General features: G+C 40.3%; 1 protein-coding gene across 4 annotated transcripts in view; it reads right to left on the reverse strand.

The window, feature by feature from the left end:
• Window positions 1-1,611: 1,611 nt before the first annotated feature.
• Window positions 1,612-18,591, reverse strand: part of ZNF512B (zinc finger protein 512B) — a 19,368-nt gene continuing 2,388 nt past the window's right edge. Inside the window, exons 2-17 of one of the 4 annotated variants that reach the window (XM_072414360.1) lie at window positions 18,175-18,273; window positions 14,426-14,499; window positions 14,218-14,346; window positions 13,839-14,011; window positions 13,075-13,226; window positions 12,047-12,118; window positions 11,223-11,351; window positions 8,785-8,909; window positions 8,440-8,532; window positions 8,065-8,163; window positions 7,536-7,703; window positions 7,091-7,294; window positions 6,825-6,926; window positions 6,324-6,386; window positions 5,272-5,370; window positions 1,612-4,971 (exon numbers count right to left, since the gene is read on the reverse strand). In XM_072414360.1, the coding sequence (XP_072270461.1) occupies window positions 4,690-4,971; window positions 5,272-5,370; window positions 6,324-6,386; window positions 6,825-6,926; window positions 7,091-7,294; window positions 7,536-7,703; window positions 8,065-8,163; window positions 8,440-8,532; window positions 8,785-8,909; window positions 11,223-11,351; window positions 12,047-12,118; window positions 13,075-13,226; window positions 13,839-14,011; window positions 14,218-14,346; window positions 14,426-14,499; window positions 18,175-18,271 (2,061 nt within the window). In that variant the 5' untranslated portion in view covers window positions 18,272-18,273 and the 3' untranslated portion in view covers window positions 1,612-4,689. Of the gene's footprint in view, window positions 4,972-5,271; window positions 5,371-6,323; window positions 6,387-6,824; window positions 6,927-7,090; window positions 7,295-7,535; window positions 7,704-8,064; window positions 8,164-8,439; window positions 8,533-8,784; window positions 8,910-11,222; window positions 11,352-12,046; window positions 12,123-13,074; window positions 13,227-13,838; window positions 14,012-14,217; window positions 14,347-14,425; window positions 14,500-18,174; window positions 18,586-18,591 lie in introns of those variants that run through there. The other 3 variants (XM_072414362.1, XM_072414358.1, XM_072414361.1) reach the window with 3 other exon arrangements.

The following is an 18,591-nucleotide window of genomic DNA, read 5'->3' on the forward strand; positions in this document are numbered from 1 at the left end:
CAAAAAAAAATATGTTTCTTACAAAAAGGAGACAACAAGTAAAGATTGCCTTGAAGATAATAGGAAATTGGGTTAATAGTGAATAATTAATAATAATAATAATAATAATATATTTACATAATATAATAATAATATTGTAATCACATACTATTTTGTTGTTCCTCATGATTGATCCAGTGCCAGCAGTCCTAAAAATCAACATTGTGATACAGCGCATCTTCTAAAAAGTGATGAAAATGTAAACAAATGTAAATATGGCGAGGGAGAGCAGAGGCAGAACTCCCTAAAGAATACCCAAATAGCTCTCCTTTGCACATACATGACCATTGTCCCTGGCCAAGTACAAGTTAGCTTAGAGACTCTATAACAAAACCTAAATCTGCATTACTGTCGGTGTGATATGCAGACACTTACAGGACAATCTAGGACAGATTGAATTATTTGAAGAGAACTTTCTCTCACAAGGCCTAAGTGATGACAATAGAATCAATAAGGTCAGTATTCAGAAAACAGGAGAGCTTGGTCTAAGCACCCCCATATTCGCTCCTGAGGAAGTCAGTTGTTGAAACGTGTTGGACAGGGACATGATGGTGTCACCATCACATACATTTGTATGGTACAGAGGTTCCAGTGGTAGAGAATGCTGCTGATTCTTTAATACTGAACATACACTAAAACCTGAGAGTTTTACTTTTTTTATTTAAAAGCCACAAAAATAGTTAGGCGTCACTGTGAGATTTAAAAAGAATAATTTGAAAGGAAGTAAGATATTTTTCTGTCTAGTGAAAGAATCAATTAAGCACAACAGATAGGTTTTTTATTGACAAGCACTTAGTTTAAAGAAGATTGGGGTATACTGTAAATATATCTTGTAGTAAACGGATAAATGTAAGGCTAGGTTTGGAGGTGATTTCACGGCATTTTCCATGGAAAAGAGATTAAAGGGCCTGGATAATGCTGTCAGTAAGTGTTGGGCTCTAAATTTGCAGGCCGAGTGTCCTGAAAAGAAAGAATGGGCCAGGCACTCCTTCCGTTTTTCCAGGTCAGAATCTGTGGATGGCTCTGAAGCACTTTGAGTTTTTTTTTCTTACCATAGAGAATCAGCACAGCTATGAAGACAGCATGGATGCTTACCAGAAGGAAATACTAAGCTGCTTTGCTTTTTAGAAATCCTGTACAGCTGCCAGTGTACAGCAAGCGAATATCCCAGCAAGAACAAATTCCCAGAATAAAAGTACTGAAATATAAATGACTTTTTATAAATATGACCTCTTTACATATTGCCCTATTCTAATAATAATACATTCTTCCATACTACTATGGGGATGGTGAAAAGTTTAGCTACGTACACACTTCCAATTATTATCGTTGTTAAACGAACGACGAACGATCCTGCACGATATCTACGAAGATATTGTAGATATTGTACACACAATAGATATGATCATTTGAGCGATAGAGGGAGTGACGTGCACGACAGGAAGTGAACGAACGTTCGTTCGTCACGCATGCTCAGACCATGGACGATCAACGAACAATCGTACACACGAACGATGGTCAACGATCGTCGTCCAATCCGATCCGCCGGTCCGGTCGTTCGTTTCCACATCACTGAGAATGCAGCCTATCCAATCACTAGAGACCAGTGACATCACTGAGAATGCAGCCTATCCAATCACTAGAGACCAGTGACATCACTGGGAATGCAGCCTATCTATTCACTTAGAACCAGTGACATCACTGAGAGTGCAGCCTATCCATTCACTAGAGATCAGTGATAACTTTTTATTCACAAAGCACCAACATATTTCACAGCACTGTACAAGAGTTTCTTGTTATCCCTGAATCCTACTGGACACATAAACTGCAGTCACAGAATGGCTTCCTCCACCTCCTCACTTTTTATGGCTGACCTCACCTTTTATGTTTGAAACAGAGTAAATTATTTTTAGTAAGTGCAGTAACATCAACCTATTTACTATGTGCAGCTGTCTCCTGAGAACAGACTACTCACTAAGGCTCATTTACAAACATCAAAAATCCACCAGGACCCAGCAGTAAATTTTGTACGTGCCGATATCCCCCTCGTTGTTGGTTCAGGATCGCGTCCACCTCCCGGTGCCTGCGGACTCAGCACTTCCACAAATGAGTAAATGACCCTTACTGACTATAAGTAATAAGTGCTTATTGTATATATAAATTAAATGTTTCATAAAAATCTAATCGCACTGATTAAAGAATTTACATCTTTTCTGTGGCTAGCAAACCCCTGTATGTACTGCAGCCTGATATATTGTTATTACATTTATTTTCTGTTTTAAAGTGCAACTCCACAAGAAGTTTCCAGTGATAAATGCAGAAAAATTAACTGCACTTCTCACCACTATAAAAGTTTTCCTTCTGTTGAATAGATTTTCCCACGTATACGCTTTTGCTTATTCAATAAAAAAAATTCCATTAGGTTTTCTACCAAAATTCTTTTTTTTTGTAAATCATTGTTCTGACTCTCTCCCGCCTTTAGGACATTATAGTGTGTACACTTCAGTTCCTGTACATTGTATTATTAGGCCCATTATTGGGGGCGAACATTTCTATAACTGGCTGTGCCTGAATATCCGATATAAGGAAAGATCTGCTTGGTCAGGTGCAGGCATAACATTCAGGTCAGCCAGGCTTTCTATGGCAATGGTGGAGAAAGCAGGAAGAGAGACAGTCACCTTTAAATATTTGCTGGGGAATCAATGCAATATAGCAAAGTCCATTTGACCGAATGCCCTGCAAAACGGTCAGCCCCAGCTAGCGGTGCCACCGACCGCAGATCTGACCCGGCCAGTTAGGGTAAATATGAGCAAACTGCCTCTTGCACTGATTGCCAACTTAACAAGGCACAGGCAAAATGGCTTGTGACACGCCACGTGACCCTTTTGTTTGGAGGCGCGGTATCACTGCCTGCCCATAATTACATACGGCTTGTGCGCAGGTATGCCAGCAAGCTTAAAATTGCATTTGCTTTGTTACACATATAAACTTTTAAATGAGACTTACAAGGCAAAACACCTTTTGCTATTAAAGAGAACCAGTCATGCTGAGCTTATGCAAGAAAGTGGACATAAGACTGCCAGAGGATGTTGAATTTGAAGGAGAAAAAGGATATTTAAACTTTTTTGCATTGGACTATGGGGGAGGGGTCCTGTACTTCTAGATAGTCCAATGCAAAAAAGTTTAAATATTGGGGAGTTTGGAAATATGGGGGTTTGGTTTTTTGTAATACACAGAAAAAATTGTGTAACAAGTTTATAGTAACTGCCAAAGATGACGCCATTTTCAGAGCTGGTCACTACCTTCCCAGATGGTCTATACCAGTCTTTTTTTAACATGGGGGAACTCTGAAGATAATTTTCAGATCTCAGGGAACCTCTTCTATAATTACTATATCCACAGCTTGCAGTATATTAGCTTGGCAGTCAGTAGGAAGAATGTCTTACATTGCCAGTCATTGGGAAGTTTGTCAGACTTAGTCAAAACAATCATTGGTGTCACTTAAAGTGACCTGAGTCATTGGTCAAGGAACCTCTAGCAACCCTTGGAGAAACCCTAGCTGAGAAAAACTGCTCTACACCACAGGAAACCAATGTTTTTTTAGCATGTATTATGTGTCCTATTATTACATTGATGGAGAGTGATGTAAATATATCTTACTTATTTACCTGTATTTATTATACTTATAAAGAGTCTGCAGTGTGTGTATGATAAACAGACAGAGCAAGAAGCTGTCATGATAGGAAAAGAAGAAAAGAGACTGAAGGGGATGGGGCATGTGCCTTCTTCTAACAAAATACAATAAGTTGTTCAATCCCTAAATGTGTGCAACGCTATCAATATAGGACGGCCTAGCAATTAGGAAGAACATCAAATTTATGAGACTTTGCTATTTTGCCACTGCCATGCCAAAGACTGGGAGACGATGTGTGAGAACAGGCAACTGACGGAGCAACAGTGGTGAGATCTCAAGCAAAAATCATTTTTTCATATGTATGCACAATTGTTATCATTTTAGACTAACCATTCTGATTTTTGCATAAGCCCAGTTGTTTGTGATTTCTTGAGTACATGACTTAAGTAACCCATACTATCTAGATTGATTGGGGGTTACCAGATTAAGTTTTAGGGTCTCAAATATAAGCACACAAGTCATGCAATGACTGTTCCCATCACAACTTGACCACAAAGGTGTTTTGCCTTGCGACCGTAGACATCTACATACACTGTCTCACATTAACAAATTCTAACCCAGTTGACAGTTCACCAGATTATAATGCTCCAATCTGAGCCTTTAACATAGTCACAATCATCTGTGTGAAGTGAATTTCACATCCCAGCTAGTGCTTCTCTTAAAGAACCCCCATGAACTGCTTCCGAACTAGTCATGTGACCTCTTATCTACTGCCACTTATCTAGAAATGACTGTGGCATAATTTCCCGCAGTTTAAAATATATTCTTGAATGTATCATTTACAGCTCGTTATTTCTCGATACAGATTATAAATCCGTAGTGCGATATTTATATTTATTTGGTCCATTGTAAGGTGGCAGAAGTGCGTCAGTGTGAAGCCTCTGAAACGCGATACATACCATTTTCTGAAGGCTATAAAACTGGATTCTCTGATTGGTTCCATGCATCGGGATTTGTTATTTCCCTCTCTTAGATGGACCAATTTTCGGAATTTTTTCCTTGGGTGCTGCATTATGTGCATGCGCTTTATCACTGCCTGTTGCTTTGTTAGGGTTTGGATTTAGTGAAAGCAGAGTTTCTGTGTCCAGGGATGTGGAAGAAGGGGAAGGACCATCCAGATATTTCTCCTCTGTCTTCCTCTTTTTCTTCTTGTCAGTCACTTCCATTACTGACTTCCTAGAAGAGAAGTCCTGCTTTCTTTTAACAGCTGAAGAGATGGCAGATACCCGGAACCAGTTCTGGGAATACAAAGTGTTTCACTGCATTACCACAACTCAGCTAGAAAATAGGTGCACAAATGTCATTATTTCTTCTTTTTAGTAGAAAGGACATGAGCGCAAACTAAGGAAGTAATAATGGAATATGCTGCAAAGAATCTTCAACCCCTACAATTGGCTATCATGTATGTGCGGACTCCAGTGCACCCTGGCTGTTACAAGCAGCCATTTACCAATACAAACATCAGGGTTTTCTGGTCTATGGAGTCCCAAGTAGAAAGAATAGGATCTAAGATATAGGCCTGTTCCCTGCCTACTTACCTGTGAGTGTGTCTTTACAATGTGGTACTTTACTCCACTCTCAGAGCTGAACTCCTTCTGGCACAGCAGACATCGGTATTTACCCACCGAGTGTTCACCCTGAAAAACACAAAGAGGATGCATGCCAAACTTGTGACATAGTCATGCTTGGATGATGTTAGCATTGGTCTTCCTCTTACAGAATTAGGAGTATTGAATACTTTTGGAACCTGCTACATGATTAGTATCACATGGTCCCAACCAGACAACATAGAAGGACTGATGCCCATTCACCTAGTGGCTCCAACATACCATTCTGCTGCATCAATTCTCCAAGATTGTACACTTTACCTGGGACCAACATAAAAAATGTCTAAAGATTAAAGGGTACCACAGAAAGTAATCCTAATAAGGAATTTAACATTCTGCTTTATTACATTGTAATGAAAAATGAAATGAAATTAGAGCAACACACCTTCCAAATGTAACTTGTTGTTGGAATAATGGCCCAATTTAAAATTGAACTTGAGGCATTTAGCAATGTTTGTTGGCTGCCTACACCGCATGACTTGTATGTTTGTGCAGTTTGCTTAATGTAATTTAATATTCCTTTATTTTAATAGAAGAGGGATGTGTCCGTATTGCCTTTTGAGATCAATACCATTTCAGCTCTTAACTCCTAGATTACAATTTCTAAAGCTCAAGAACAAGTTGAAAGCAGATGAAGAACATATACGGGAAGTGTTGGTGAAATTATGCACAGTATTCGGAAACGGAACACTAAAAAAAAACATGTGGCATGCATTGTGTTTGACATGTTACAACTTCTTTTTGCACTAACAAAAGCAACTGAAGAGAATGCCAATCAAGGTTGAGCCATTGTTTTAGACCAAGGGACCGGTGAAAGATAAACCATTGGTACAAACTGTGCCCTCATTCATGCTCATTCGTTCTCATTCATCATTATGACCATACTCAGTGAATAAGTGTTAGTACGTAGGCATGTATATGAAGAGGGCATCTCCAAAATGACACTGACACAGGGGTCCTTTGCTATAATAATTGCTGGGTACCTTGTTGCAGTTGGCAAGGTGAGCCTTCAGCCCCGACACACTGGAATATATTGCTTCGCAACACTAGTGATAGAAGTAAAAAAAGAAAACAAATATCAAACACATAATTACATTCTTACAGTGTTCATTATTTATTCAGTATAGTAGTGTAGACATATTCAGGGTATATATTAGGATTGTTATTATTCATATTATACATATGGGAGGGATTGTAGATGTTTTCTACTAAGATCAACTAGCAATCCTTACCACATAATAAAGTGAAGGAGATTAGCATTCCATCAGCTTTTTATTGCTATCTAAGGCCTATTAAATTGTCCAAGTGACAACATTTCCAGGGACAGGAAGGCCTCAGAGTGTAATAAAAGGCACACAAGGGTTTTAATCCTCCACCACTCTATCCAAAACAAATCTTTGGACTGGATATTCACTTCAAATATTGCATTATGTGGACGTGCACTATATTGTATGTATGTAAAGAATAACTATACAGCGACTCACATTATTAGGGCAGCAGATGAAGCCATTTTCTTTAACGCTGGCTTTCCACGTGTCCAAGAGTTGAGGGTTAAAGGTTGGCAGGCCAGGACGGAGGTAGTTTAGCTGTCATGGAAGACACATGTTAGCCAGCATTCCACTTTTATGCAGAGAGAGGTCTCTTACAAGCATCTCCAAAGTGTAAATGAAGGATTTAATGTCATCCTTTATGCACATGCACTGTTGTGCAGATCACGGTTATGATGGACAAAGGAAAAGTTTCACCTCACCCTCTTACTGTCTGGTACAAGGTCCTCTTTCATCCTCCTGCGGGTTCCTTCCTTTGCTAGCTCATCCTCTGCGATTTCTTGTAGATGGAAGACTGCGACCTGAGCCGACTGCCTCCTTACTCGCCCACTTGGGGTTCGTTCCAAGTCTTCAATCTCTACCACCTGCTTTGATGTCGGCTTTGGTTGCTTAGGACTAATTGGGTCCTGGGGAGAAGAAATGGCACATTGCATTTAAATTTGAGAATGCAGAGAACACAGCCTACCTGCTCAGTTTTTTATTCATGCTTAGATGCAGAGTGCCAGTCCACCACACCGACTTATGCTGCTAATTTGATAATTTAGGGACCCCCCTTTGCTTAGCCATTTGCAATGCAGGAGATGAATTCACTCTACATTCCCTGACATCTTTCTACATCCATTCTGCAGATACCGTATGTAAACTTACAGTGCAGTGCTCAGAGCGCACATGGTAGTCTCTCCCAGCTTTGGATCGGTATGCCTTGCTGCAGTGGGGGCACGAAAAGTGCAGTTTGTCCCGGTCGCCCTGTTCTCGTCCGCAACGCTGTGTATGGTACTGATAACCCATCAGACTGGAAAATGAGGCCAAGCAGTTCTGGAAAAAAAAAATGACACACTTGGTAATTCTAGGGGAAACACTTTTAAGTACATTGTAACTCTAGACAGTTGTATATTACAGAATAAATAATTCAATATACATTATAAAATATAGTATTTGTACGTGAATCTTTCTACTAGCTTCAATTAATTGACTAAAGAAAAAGGACAGGAACGATCAATCAAAAAGCTAATCACAGCTTTTTTACAGCTCTAGCAGGCTAATAACATCACCATGTTATACACGAGAGTAGATTTATAATTAAATTGGTCTGCTGATGCTCCTTCACTGTCTACTCACAAACTCTTGGCAGGTCATTGACCAAACTTTTGCAGAATACTGGACTCTTGTACTTTACCTGCTTGGGGCAGCGCAGTTTTCCCATCTGCTTGAGAACTTTGCGCAGACGTTCCCTTTCTCTGGGGTCATTCATTGGAAACTTGTCAGGGCTGGAAGACTAAAAAAAGAGGAGAAAGACAAACAAAAGTAAGCAGAGTCATCCCATGGCCATCACCATGTGTTTACAAGTTCAGCTATACCAGAGATTCTGATCACTCAACGGGATAAGTGTAATGATTTTGCAGCAAAATTCTCTTAAAAATCTTGATTCACAATTTTGCAATGCAGATTGCTTAAATAAAAATCACTTTAACCCTGGGGTCACATTATTATTATTTTCTTTATCAAAAAGTTGCTAGCCCTCTGTTTCACAGCACAAAGATCATTTGCATACCTTATTGACGTGTTCGGCCATAGTGTGGTAATTCAGTCCGGCTTTTGATTTAAACTGTTTCCTGCAGTGCTGACACCTCAGAGCTTCTTGGAGCTAGTGGCAACAGAGAGTTATCAGCAGACATAACAAAACGGCAGCAATAAGGCAGATTTAGAAATCGGGTTCGTCAGTTATTTATGGGTTATTTCCAAACCTTTACATATAATAACCTGTGACTGACTTTTCATTTGCACTGGCCAATTGTTTTAGCCAACAATTTCAAAGTTCAAAAGCGACATCTTGTCTGCAACAAAAAAAGACACACAGAACAGAGGAGCACAATGCTTCACACATACTGTGCTTTACCTGCTCACAAACATCCATGTGCTTTCGCAGTCCTGCCACAGTCTTGCGGGTAACCGATCCACAGTTAGGACAGGTCACCTCTCCCTTTTTGTTAGTCTGTCGATGGAACTTGTCGTCCACACTGCCTGGTACAGGGGGGGGAGAAGTGTGAAAGTGATCCTTATCCAAAATGTTATTTTATTTAAAGGCAACCACTTCTTTATTAAAAGTGGATATTACAGTACAACTCCATATTTTAAGATTTTTTTTTTCAAAAGACCTGAACAGTTTCTATAGCACTGATCTTTTTGTTTATAGTCGGATAGCAATATGCCGCCTCCTTTCCTGCCACTTACCTTCTACTTTATGCAAAATAAGAGTGTTATAGATACATTCCCTAGGAGTGCATTTTTTATAAATTTTAGGCTCACTGCTAAAGGCGTAAGTAATTATCAGTGCCCCCCCCCCCAACAAAAATTACCCCAAGAAAAACAAAAAAAAGCACTGTAATCTCACCCACTGCCCCACTTCATGTCCCCATTACCCTACAAAGCTGTTGGCTGCACTTAGATTGGCTTTACCTTCCCAACCTACTGTCCAAGCAGTCAGGAGAGCTGGGACCAGAGAAGCTTACAGCTTAGCAGAGATGTGGCAATACTGGATTCTAGAGCAGTGCTGTTTTTTAGGATTACAACCCATCCATGAAGGATGATGCAAACAGGTCCTTATCCCCATGCCCAACCAAAACCTAACCCTTCCCCACTTCCCATGCCCAGGGTAATTGCTGACATGACAGGTACACCCCAATTCACAAGAGACTGCATATTATTCCAGAGCCAAGAATGAAGAAGAATTGAAAGGACCTTATCCAGTATTTGAACAGCCAGCTGTCATCTTCAATATAGGTATGTAAAAAATAGGCAAAGCCCTTAAATAGAATTGGGTCATAATGGAGTGGAACCATTTAATTACAAGCAAGATCAACAGTAATTTGTTAAAAATGTTCTTATTATGAAAAATGCAATAAAAAGCGGCCATTTATTATTATTACTATTATTATTTTTAAACACAGTATTTATAAAGCCCCATCATATTACACAGCGCTGTACAAAGTCCATAGTCATGTCCCTGAAGCCTATTACCTAACTGCATGTTTTTGGGATGTGGGAGGAAACTGAAGTACCTGGAGGAAACCCACGCAGGACAAGGGAAGAACCTGCAAACTCCATGCAGATAGTGTCCTGGCTGGGAATGGAACTTGGGACCCAGCGCTGCAAAGGCCAGCATGCTAACTCCTGAGCCACCATGCAGCCGTTACTTCCAAATCAGCTGCAAAATATGATCTGCTTGCTAATCAGGAAAAGTAAAATGTTTCCACAAAGTCTGTAAACTGATGTAGTACTAAATTCATTATGGTTGCAGCCTTTCTCAGTCATGCTCTGCAGAGACCAGAGGCATGAAATAGCACCAGGTAGAGAAAGGCCAATGTGATAGAGCCCTGCACTGGCCACAAATAGATATATTTCTCTGTTCTTGATAGAGCCACACACATGTTATATATATGCAATACTAAGTCCCCTGCAAAACTATTTCCCATCATTATTAGGTTAGCATTATATTATTATTGAGTATACAGGGCAACATAGGGACATTTCTGAAATTCACCCAACATGTCCCTAGTCTGACACTGGGAGTGAGGTCATCTTGTGGAAGAAAAGAAGTACTAAGGAGGGCAGCAGCAAACTCTTGTTAGAAACTATTTTCCGAATAAAAATTGCCCAGCATTGAGCTTTAAAAAACACAATTATCCTAAAAAAACCCATCATCAACACCCCTGTGGGTATATATGCAAATATATATTTAAAATTCTGCTTTACAGGGAACATTAATGAAAAAATATATATTAATATGGTAATAAAGGCCTTTCACTACTTTGAGCCTTCTGAGTCAAAGGAAATTTAAAGAGATGTATTATTCATGAGTGAAGATATTTGAAGTAAGTCTTTAAGATACACACTATGCTTCTAACATTGCTTTGACATATTTAGCTTACAGAAAAGAACATGCAATCTTAGAAAACTGTTTTTTATACTAGGCAAACAACACTTGTCGAAATGTATTACTGTCTCTGTGCTGGGGAAATTCAACCCTCTGTTAGTCTTGGTGACCCCAAAAAGTGATGAGAAATCTAATTTATTTTGAGATGTCACAGCAACAGGAGGTGAGGCAAAACATTCCAGAAGAGACACCTGTTTTAGTGATAAGGATGTTTTTTTTGGCCTCTCATTAGTGTGATAGTCAGGGGGCGGAATGCCTTCCTTGCAAATAGCCAAAAAGGTCCCTGGGGGGTCACTTTATCTGACCTGAGAGGCACAAATTTGCCCACGGCTCCAGGGACCCCTGGAGAACTCTGGAGGAACATTGGTTGAGAAGCAATGCTATAGACTATAGTTTCCTACCTGAAGAAGTAGCCATGACGTGTTCCAGTCTTATACAGGAAGTCTCCTGTCTCTTCTTTGTCTCCCCTATTCTCCCTCGTACATACTTGTTGTGTCTGACCCTGGATTTGTCTTCGGCTTTTCCCAGGCCTGCGAATGAAACATAGAAAAGCTCAGGAGTAAAGCAAGCCATTAAAACACACATGCAAGATATATTGTGTTACATATAAAGCAGATATCCAGACACAAATCATAGATTTTTTATCTAGTTATGCATACATTATATTTACATGTATTTTGAATACAGCTCCTATAAGTGAAGCTGTCTTCATATTAGCGTCCTGTATTTCTTTGCATGGCATTTAAAATAGGACAAGGGCACAGCAAAGTGCTTTCAAACCAACACTGGGTGTCTGCTGCGAGGAAAAGAAAGCATAGTAATGATATGAGGAGATTATGGGTTTGTCACTGACCCAAATGTGTTGTGTAAATAATGATGGCCATAGGTTTTGCAGCTCTACATTAAAATATTACTCCACCCTTTTGCAATTCCCCAGTATTTTTAGCTTAGATGTCTCTGTAAATTGCTGCCTTTTACAAATCTCCGCAGCATGACTTTCATACCCCATTTTAAAAGATTTGCTTTTCTATTGGTTGCATTCTGTTAAAAGTGGGGTTGAAACAACTGCACAGTTACTACTACTACACAGTATTTTGTTAATGGACAACTTTCACCATTTTCAATCCAATAACTGGATCTTTGACATTTATATAACAATTCCCCATTGTCCAAAAAAGTTTGTCAGGTAAGTGAGCGTGAAAAACACAGCAGGTACAATGGTTACCTTTCAGACCAAACGTTGTGGTGATGGAAGGTTGCTGCCCTGTAAATTTTTTGGGTGTTTTCTGTTTCCTTCCTGACTCCAACCAGAGCACAAAGAAAACCACTGCATTACAATCATTTTATAAGACAGACTACAACAGTAAAAAATAAAATAGTACAGATAGTGGGCAACAAAGAATATGAAAAATGTAAAACAAATAAACACATTTCTCTATGTTTTACCCACATAAAATAGAGTATTTGCAGAAATCCAATGAAATCCTAACAACACAATGGCCCTGTTTTACTAAAGCTCTCCAAGGCTGGAGAGAATACACTTTCTTTAGTGAAGCAGAGTGATCCAGAAAAACTTGAATGGATTTCTTAAAATCATTTGCTATTTCCTAGCAAATGTTTTGAATCCTGGACCAGATCCATTCCAGGTTTGCTGGATCACCCAGCTTCACTGATCAAAGTGTATTCTCTCCAGCCTTGGAGAGCTTTAATAAATCAGGGCCAATACCTCTACTTTACTGTAATCCCACTGCACCGCTATAAAGATCATTTGTCTAAGCTGACCAGGTCTGACCAATCTCTCAGATTCTCTCATTAATAAGATGTTCCTGCAGAAACTAAGATTACCAATCATAGTAGATGAACTTTTTCTGAGATTCTGCAACTGGCACCATCAACCAGAAACAAAATGACTTACAATATTTGGATTTTAAATAAATTACTCAGGTAATCTTCTCCATTTGTCATACACCAATTTAACTTGTGTGTGTGTGTGCTTTACTTGATTGTTTTTGTGTTAAATGCAGATTGCACCTAATAAAGTGGCCACTAAAAATTATTATACCAAAATACAATACAGTAAAGCAACATAGATTACCATGGTATAGTAATGGAGATAAGGCTGCTACAGAATAGGAGACCTGTATTGTGTTTAAAAGACTATAGTATAGAACAGGTAATATTAGTGTACTTTGGATCAGCAAAGAAATGGAGAAGTCTCACTCCTCCTGCTGATAATAAACCCCACCCCCTTACTGTGCTTCATCCTCTCCGGATCCTCATCGGACAGACAAGCATCACTCAGTTTCACCCTGTCCTTGGGGTGTGCCATGTCTCCATTTTCCTCTCGGCGAGGCGCTGTTCTCTGGTTTGGCCCTCTGTGTGTTGGGTGTCCTCTTTTTACAACCCTAAGAGAAATTAAGAGAATTTAAAGGATAGGCTTATGTGACAACATGGAAAAAGTTGCTATAAAAAAGGAAAGTCAGACTCCACCAACCAAACTGCAGCTTTATCACTCATATGTATGTATACATAACTACAAGGTTCTGAATAAAGCAAAACTCCACAGTGTTTGTTTCCTGTCTATGAAAAAATGTTTACTGTCACCCAGATTACTTTCTTTAATTTTAAACCAACCATAGTACCTGAACTAATTGAAGATTCTTAACTATTGTTCTTCAATGCTAGTGTCACATTGCTGTCACTACCAATGGTGAATTACTAAAACCACGCAGGTAGGGAGTGCGTCTAATACACCCTGAGCTCACATGAAGCTTATTGAAAAGGGAATTACGCTTTTTCCCAACAAGGACAATCCTAAAAGTATGACGGAGATTCCACTTTGCACTCTACCCTAAATTTAAAGGTAATGTGTGTGGTACAGCTTTAGTAAGATATTGCCCCCTTGAAGTGCTCTTTGGACTTAGACCACCATATTTGAGTTGGTAATACCCCCCGCCTCCATTTACAGCCTTTAAATGCTACTGAGGTCCATAAGATAGTCTGCACTGTTAGGGTACCCATTGCACCTCTCTTTTGCACTGCTTGGGAGGCCAGGTGGACTGGGTCTACTGTCCAGGCTGTCCTCCTTCTCTGGGTGGTTCCAGTTGAGATGTTTCTGCAGTTGAGGCTTCGAGGCAAAAACAGCTTCGCAATGTGGGCAAGAGACCACCATCCGGGACAGGAGTGCAGCCTAGTAAGACAGAGAGAAAATGTTCTAAAATACTAGTAGGTATCATTCAATATGGCGGACACAGAGAGGCCTTAACAATATGGAAGCTAGATAATGGCTGAAACCATACAATGAACAAAGAAACAAATGCAATGATGGACAGATCATGGCCTGGTTAACATTAGGAGGTGATATATGGTTTCCCGGAAGGTTAGCAATGTACATACCCCCTGGCATCTCTGATAATGTTGTTTAAGCCCATATACACTGGGGAACTCCAGCCAACAACCAGAACTTGGGCATTTAACCCGGGGCGATGTCTTAAACATCTCCTTCCATTCGCTGATCAGAGAGGCCTGATGTAATGAATAGAAGAAGTGTCAATCCATGGTCAGATAACAGCTGACTAGAAAAGAAACCAATTGCATTACTTACTGGTATCCCCTGCAGCTCTTGGATTCCAGATTTAGCATACTTCCTCTGGACTGTTCTCTTGCTGTAATAGATTCCTATAAAGAAGGGAAAACACATTTATGAAATCAGACTTGAATTGGCCATCCAGAAACTCAGTCTCTTCTCCTAACAATACTTGTGGGACTGCAAATTCTTGTAGATAAGGTCATAGGCTGTCCTTCCATTTGAGCCCCATGACATTATTAAAATGTTAAAAATCCCAACACAAGGTGGGAATGCGCTCCTGATATGTTTTACCTGTATAACAGTCAAGTCCAGGGTCAGACTGGGGACCTGGGGCCCACCAGAATGCATGGCTTTCCCGAAAGAGTGGCACATTTTTGTTAGGTAGTAAGGGCCAGAGACCCCCAGAGGGCCAAGGGGCTATCATGTGACCCCCTATTAGCAACAAAAAACTATGTCAGGGGGCATATCACCAAAACCTACTGGGTTTATTTTCTGGTTTTGCATTGGGCCAGTCTAACCCTGGTCATTAGAGTTAGGCAGTAGTGCACCTTTCCCTTCACATTCCTGCTAGGCTAGAGGACAGAACGACAAATCTTAAAGCATAGCTCCTGCATTCAGTACATATGGTGTGCATAAAGGGTAACTCCCCTGTGGTAATACAGTTACAAGGGAAGTGTGATACAATCACTGCAGAGGTGAAATCTCTCTGCCAGAGCTCCTGGCTTTGTTCCCAACCACTGCTGGGTTTCACAGCTACTCCTCTTGCATCTTACAAAAACAAAAGAAAATTATGATTCACTAGAAAGCCAGAAACTCAAAATTATATATTACCTTTAGCAACCTTCTCAATTTTCTCTTACACGAGTAACCCTAAAGCTACATGAACTGCACTTTGTGTAGAAATATTTATTCTAATTTATCTTGATGAACATTCGGCAGGGCTAGAGGGACAAAGCATATTGAATAGTCATGAAAATGGAAATATATATGTTTTGCAGCCCTTTTTTTTTGCAGCTACTGCCTGCATGCACTCCAGCAATGGTTACATGGCATTTCTCAGGGCAAGATTCCTGATGGTGATAACACTCAACCAGTCTTGCATAAATTGAGTGAAAATGGTCACTAGTACTCTCCATTGGAAACCTGTGGGACAAAGCAGCATAATTGGAAGATTGGAACAGAGCTAAAACAGTAAGTGCCCAATTAAAGACACTAATATTAGGTAATAATGTGCCAGGTATTATTTAAGTAAAAGTTACAGAGGTAAAATTCTAGGAAACGCCATCAACAAGATTTAAGGAAAAAGTTTCCATATTAATAAAAACACCAAGAATGAATGGAAGGTGACAGATTTATCCCGTTTAAACGTGTTTTCAGCTGCAGCTGGCATATTCTCAGCGGCTCTCTCCAAATCTCTGCTCTGAGCTCCCACCTACCTCACAATTATCACCTTTCACAGACAGAAATGCTGTTATCTGCCACATGGAGTCTGTTAGAAAAGCATCGATGACAGAAAAACCATCCCTACTGGCTAAAAATAAAAATGAGTGACTGTGCTTTATAGTCCTAATGTGCAATGTTAAAGGAATTGATTCACTCAGGATGGGATAGGTGGATTATATCACTAGCTATGTGCCTGGTATGTGATCACAATAATGTGCAATTGGAACCTAATATAAAACAATAAAAAAAAATTAAGCAGGAAGGTTATTTATTTCAGATGGGACAAGAAATGTCTCTTCTACAATATTAAAAAGATTTTAGATGTACATGGAGCTGTGCATGTACACTGAGTATATGATGCAGAGTATGCCTGCAGACCCCTGGCGTCCAAGATCCTGAACCTGGAAGAGGTTTAGATGAAAGAGGTGGCAGCCACAAGAAGCGAGGAGATGTGAGTGTACCTAAAAATTTTAAACAAGCAGTTTATCTTATTGCATTTTCTTTATTTATTCTAGTTTTGCTTGAAAGGATAGCTGCGCTTTTAGATACACTGAAATTGTCCACTGTGACCACTCCACAGATGTATACTTACCAATATCTGGTGGCTTCGGTTCTACTGTTTGTTTACATTCAGCACTATCTTGGTTGTTCCTGTAAATTCCACGTTAGGAATTTTTATCTGGCCATGATGATAACAACTGCCTGTTGCAGCATATTTTACACATGCATGGTCCACTGTTGTCACCATCACCTGAGAAATGGCATGCAGCCATCGCTGGAGCAAACGTAGAGGAAGTGACAGGGAAAGGCTGCAGGCTGAGATGCAGCAAAGGATGAAAATTCCAGGTTTTTATTACAAAATTAAATGCAACCTAAATGTCATTCAGTTAAGCTTTATATCGACCTAAAGTAAGGATGCAAGTCATATTTTCACGATGCATACTTAACCAATCGAGAGGAACGTCTGCAGAAAGTCACCTCAACTTTGTGTTAATCTCTATTTCCAAAATGCCACAGGCTACTCAGGAGTCTCTGGAGCCCAGTTTCAAAGCAATAATGTATCATGGGCAGCCCGGCGAATGCGTCAGCACTCTTTGAAGACGTACCAAAGGGATGGTGAATCGCTTGTGGGGCTTACAGTAGTGGTGCTCTGCCGATAGCCATCACAGCGTCACTCCATCTGAAGAACGTTCCCAAGGAATATTTATTTTAAGTGCTTTGGGCCCACCTTGATGAGCTGGGTCTAGCATATATTAAAGGGAAAACAGGGTTAAAACTCCATCTCTGTCCCATTGGGGGTATGTCCTTTCCCTTTCTGTCCTAGGGACTCAACAAGAAGGGGAGATCTCCATAAAAGGAGAAGAATCCCATTTTTTGGTTGTCACTGGAACAGTGTTTTCATTTCTTCTCTATTTCTGTTCTGGAGAAGCTGGACTCTGAGATAAGCAAATACAGTCTACATACAGAAGGGGTGGATATTCTTATAAAATCTTGTTGTGCTTGATATATTTCCGTTCAGTAATCCAGTTTGCCTTTGTGCAGGGGCTTCCTGTAATAGAGACCGGTCAGTGCTGCTCTTGCTCTGTGTGCAGTGTGACCGGTCTCGTCTCCGCCCTCTCCTGCAGATTGCTTATATACACTTGGTTTTTGGTTCTTTGCAATACACTGATGGATTCCATGCAGCACCTCATAAATAGAATGGATTCACAAGGCAGCCTTTAGAAATTTCTGAGCCCCATACTAGGTAAACTTCCTGGGCCACCCCTCCCATGTGTCTAAAAGTTCCAGCATTGCAAATGTCAAGCTCCTTTGAACAGGGCCTGGTACAGAAGTACCCCTTGTCCCCTGATGGTGACTATGGCTGAGCTGTCTGAATCCTATCCCTTCCAGATTGATTAAATGGTAAGAGGAGTGTACATACCTGCACTATCCTTCTGATATTGCAGATCAGCAGCTATTCAATCTCAGATACTCTGGCCAACTTTGTGTTAGTACATTATATAGGAAAATAGGGGTGATAACTGAGGGCTTAGCCACAGATTTTTAACTGCTTGCAAGCAAGACAGAAACTTCTTTTAGCAATGTTCCCTTCTGCTTTGTGTGTGCTGCAAATTAAGTTTTTTTTATCAAAGAAAAAAGGAATCCCCTGCAAATAAACAGTGATTGTGTGACTGATCCCTGAGAGCATGGCTCATGCAGGATCAGAGCAGGGTAAGCTCCCCAATACATTGTGGATGACAGTCAAAGATTTAGCTGTTTATGTCTGGTCGAAAATTAAAAACAAAAAATTGTTTTCACAAATGCAAAGAGGGGGGACTGACCTGAGTCACAGGCAAGAAACTGCAGCTGGGTGGAAGCTCTTGATTTGCTCATGCGGGGAAACTGACGCCGAGATCCTGTGGCTAGAGGGTCTGCCATGGCTGTAACATAAAAGGAGAGGTCGCCCGAAGGCAAGTGTCAGTGTTAGTAAAGGTGTCAGTCCAAGAGTTAGTGCAATCAGCTGATGTCAGTGTAGATATAGAACTCTGTGTGTACAGAGGTCTGTACAACCTGAAGCTGTCAGTGTAGGTACAGGGGTCTGTGCAATCAGGAGCTGTCAGCGTAGGTACAGGGGTCTGCACAATCAGGAGCTGTCAGCGTAGGTACAGGGGTCTGTACAATCAGGAGCTGTCAGTGTCTATACAGGGGTCTGTACAATCAGGAGCTGTCAGTGTAGGTACAGGGGTCTGTACAATCAG

Source organism: Pyxicephalus adspersus, chromosome 6 (assembly GCF_032062135.1).
Source record: "Pyxicephalus adspersus chromosome 6, UCB_Pads_2.0, whole genome shotgun sequence".
NCBI classification, from domain to species: Eukaryota; Metazoa; Chordata; class Amphibia; order Anura; family Pyxicephalidae; genus Pyxicephalus; species Pyxicephalus adspersus.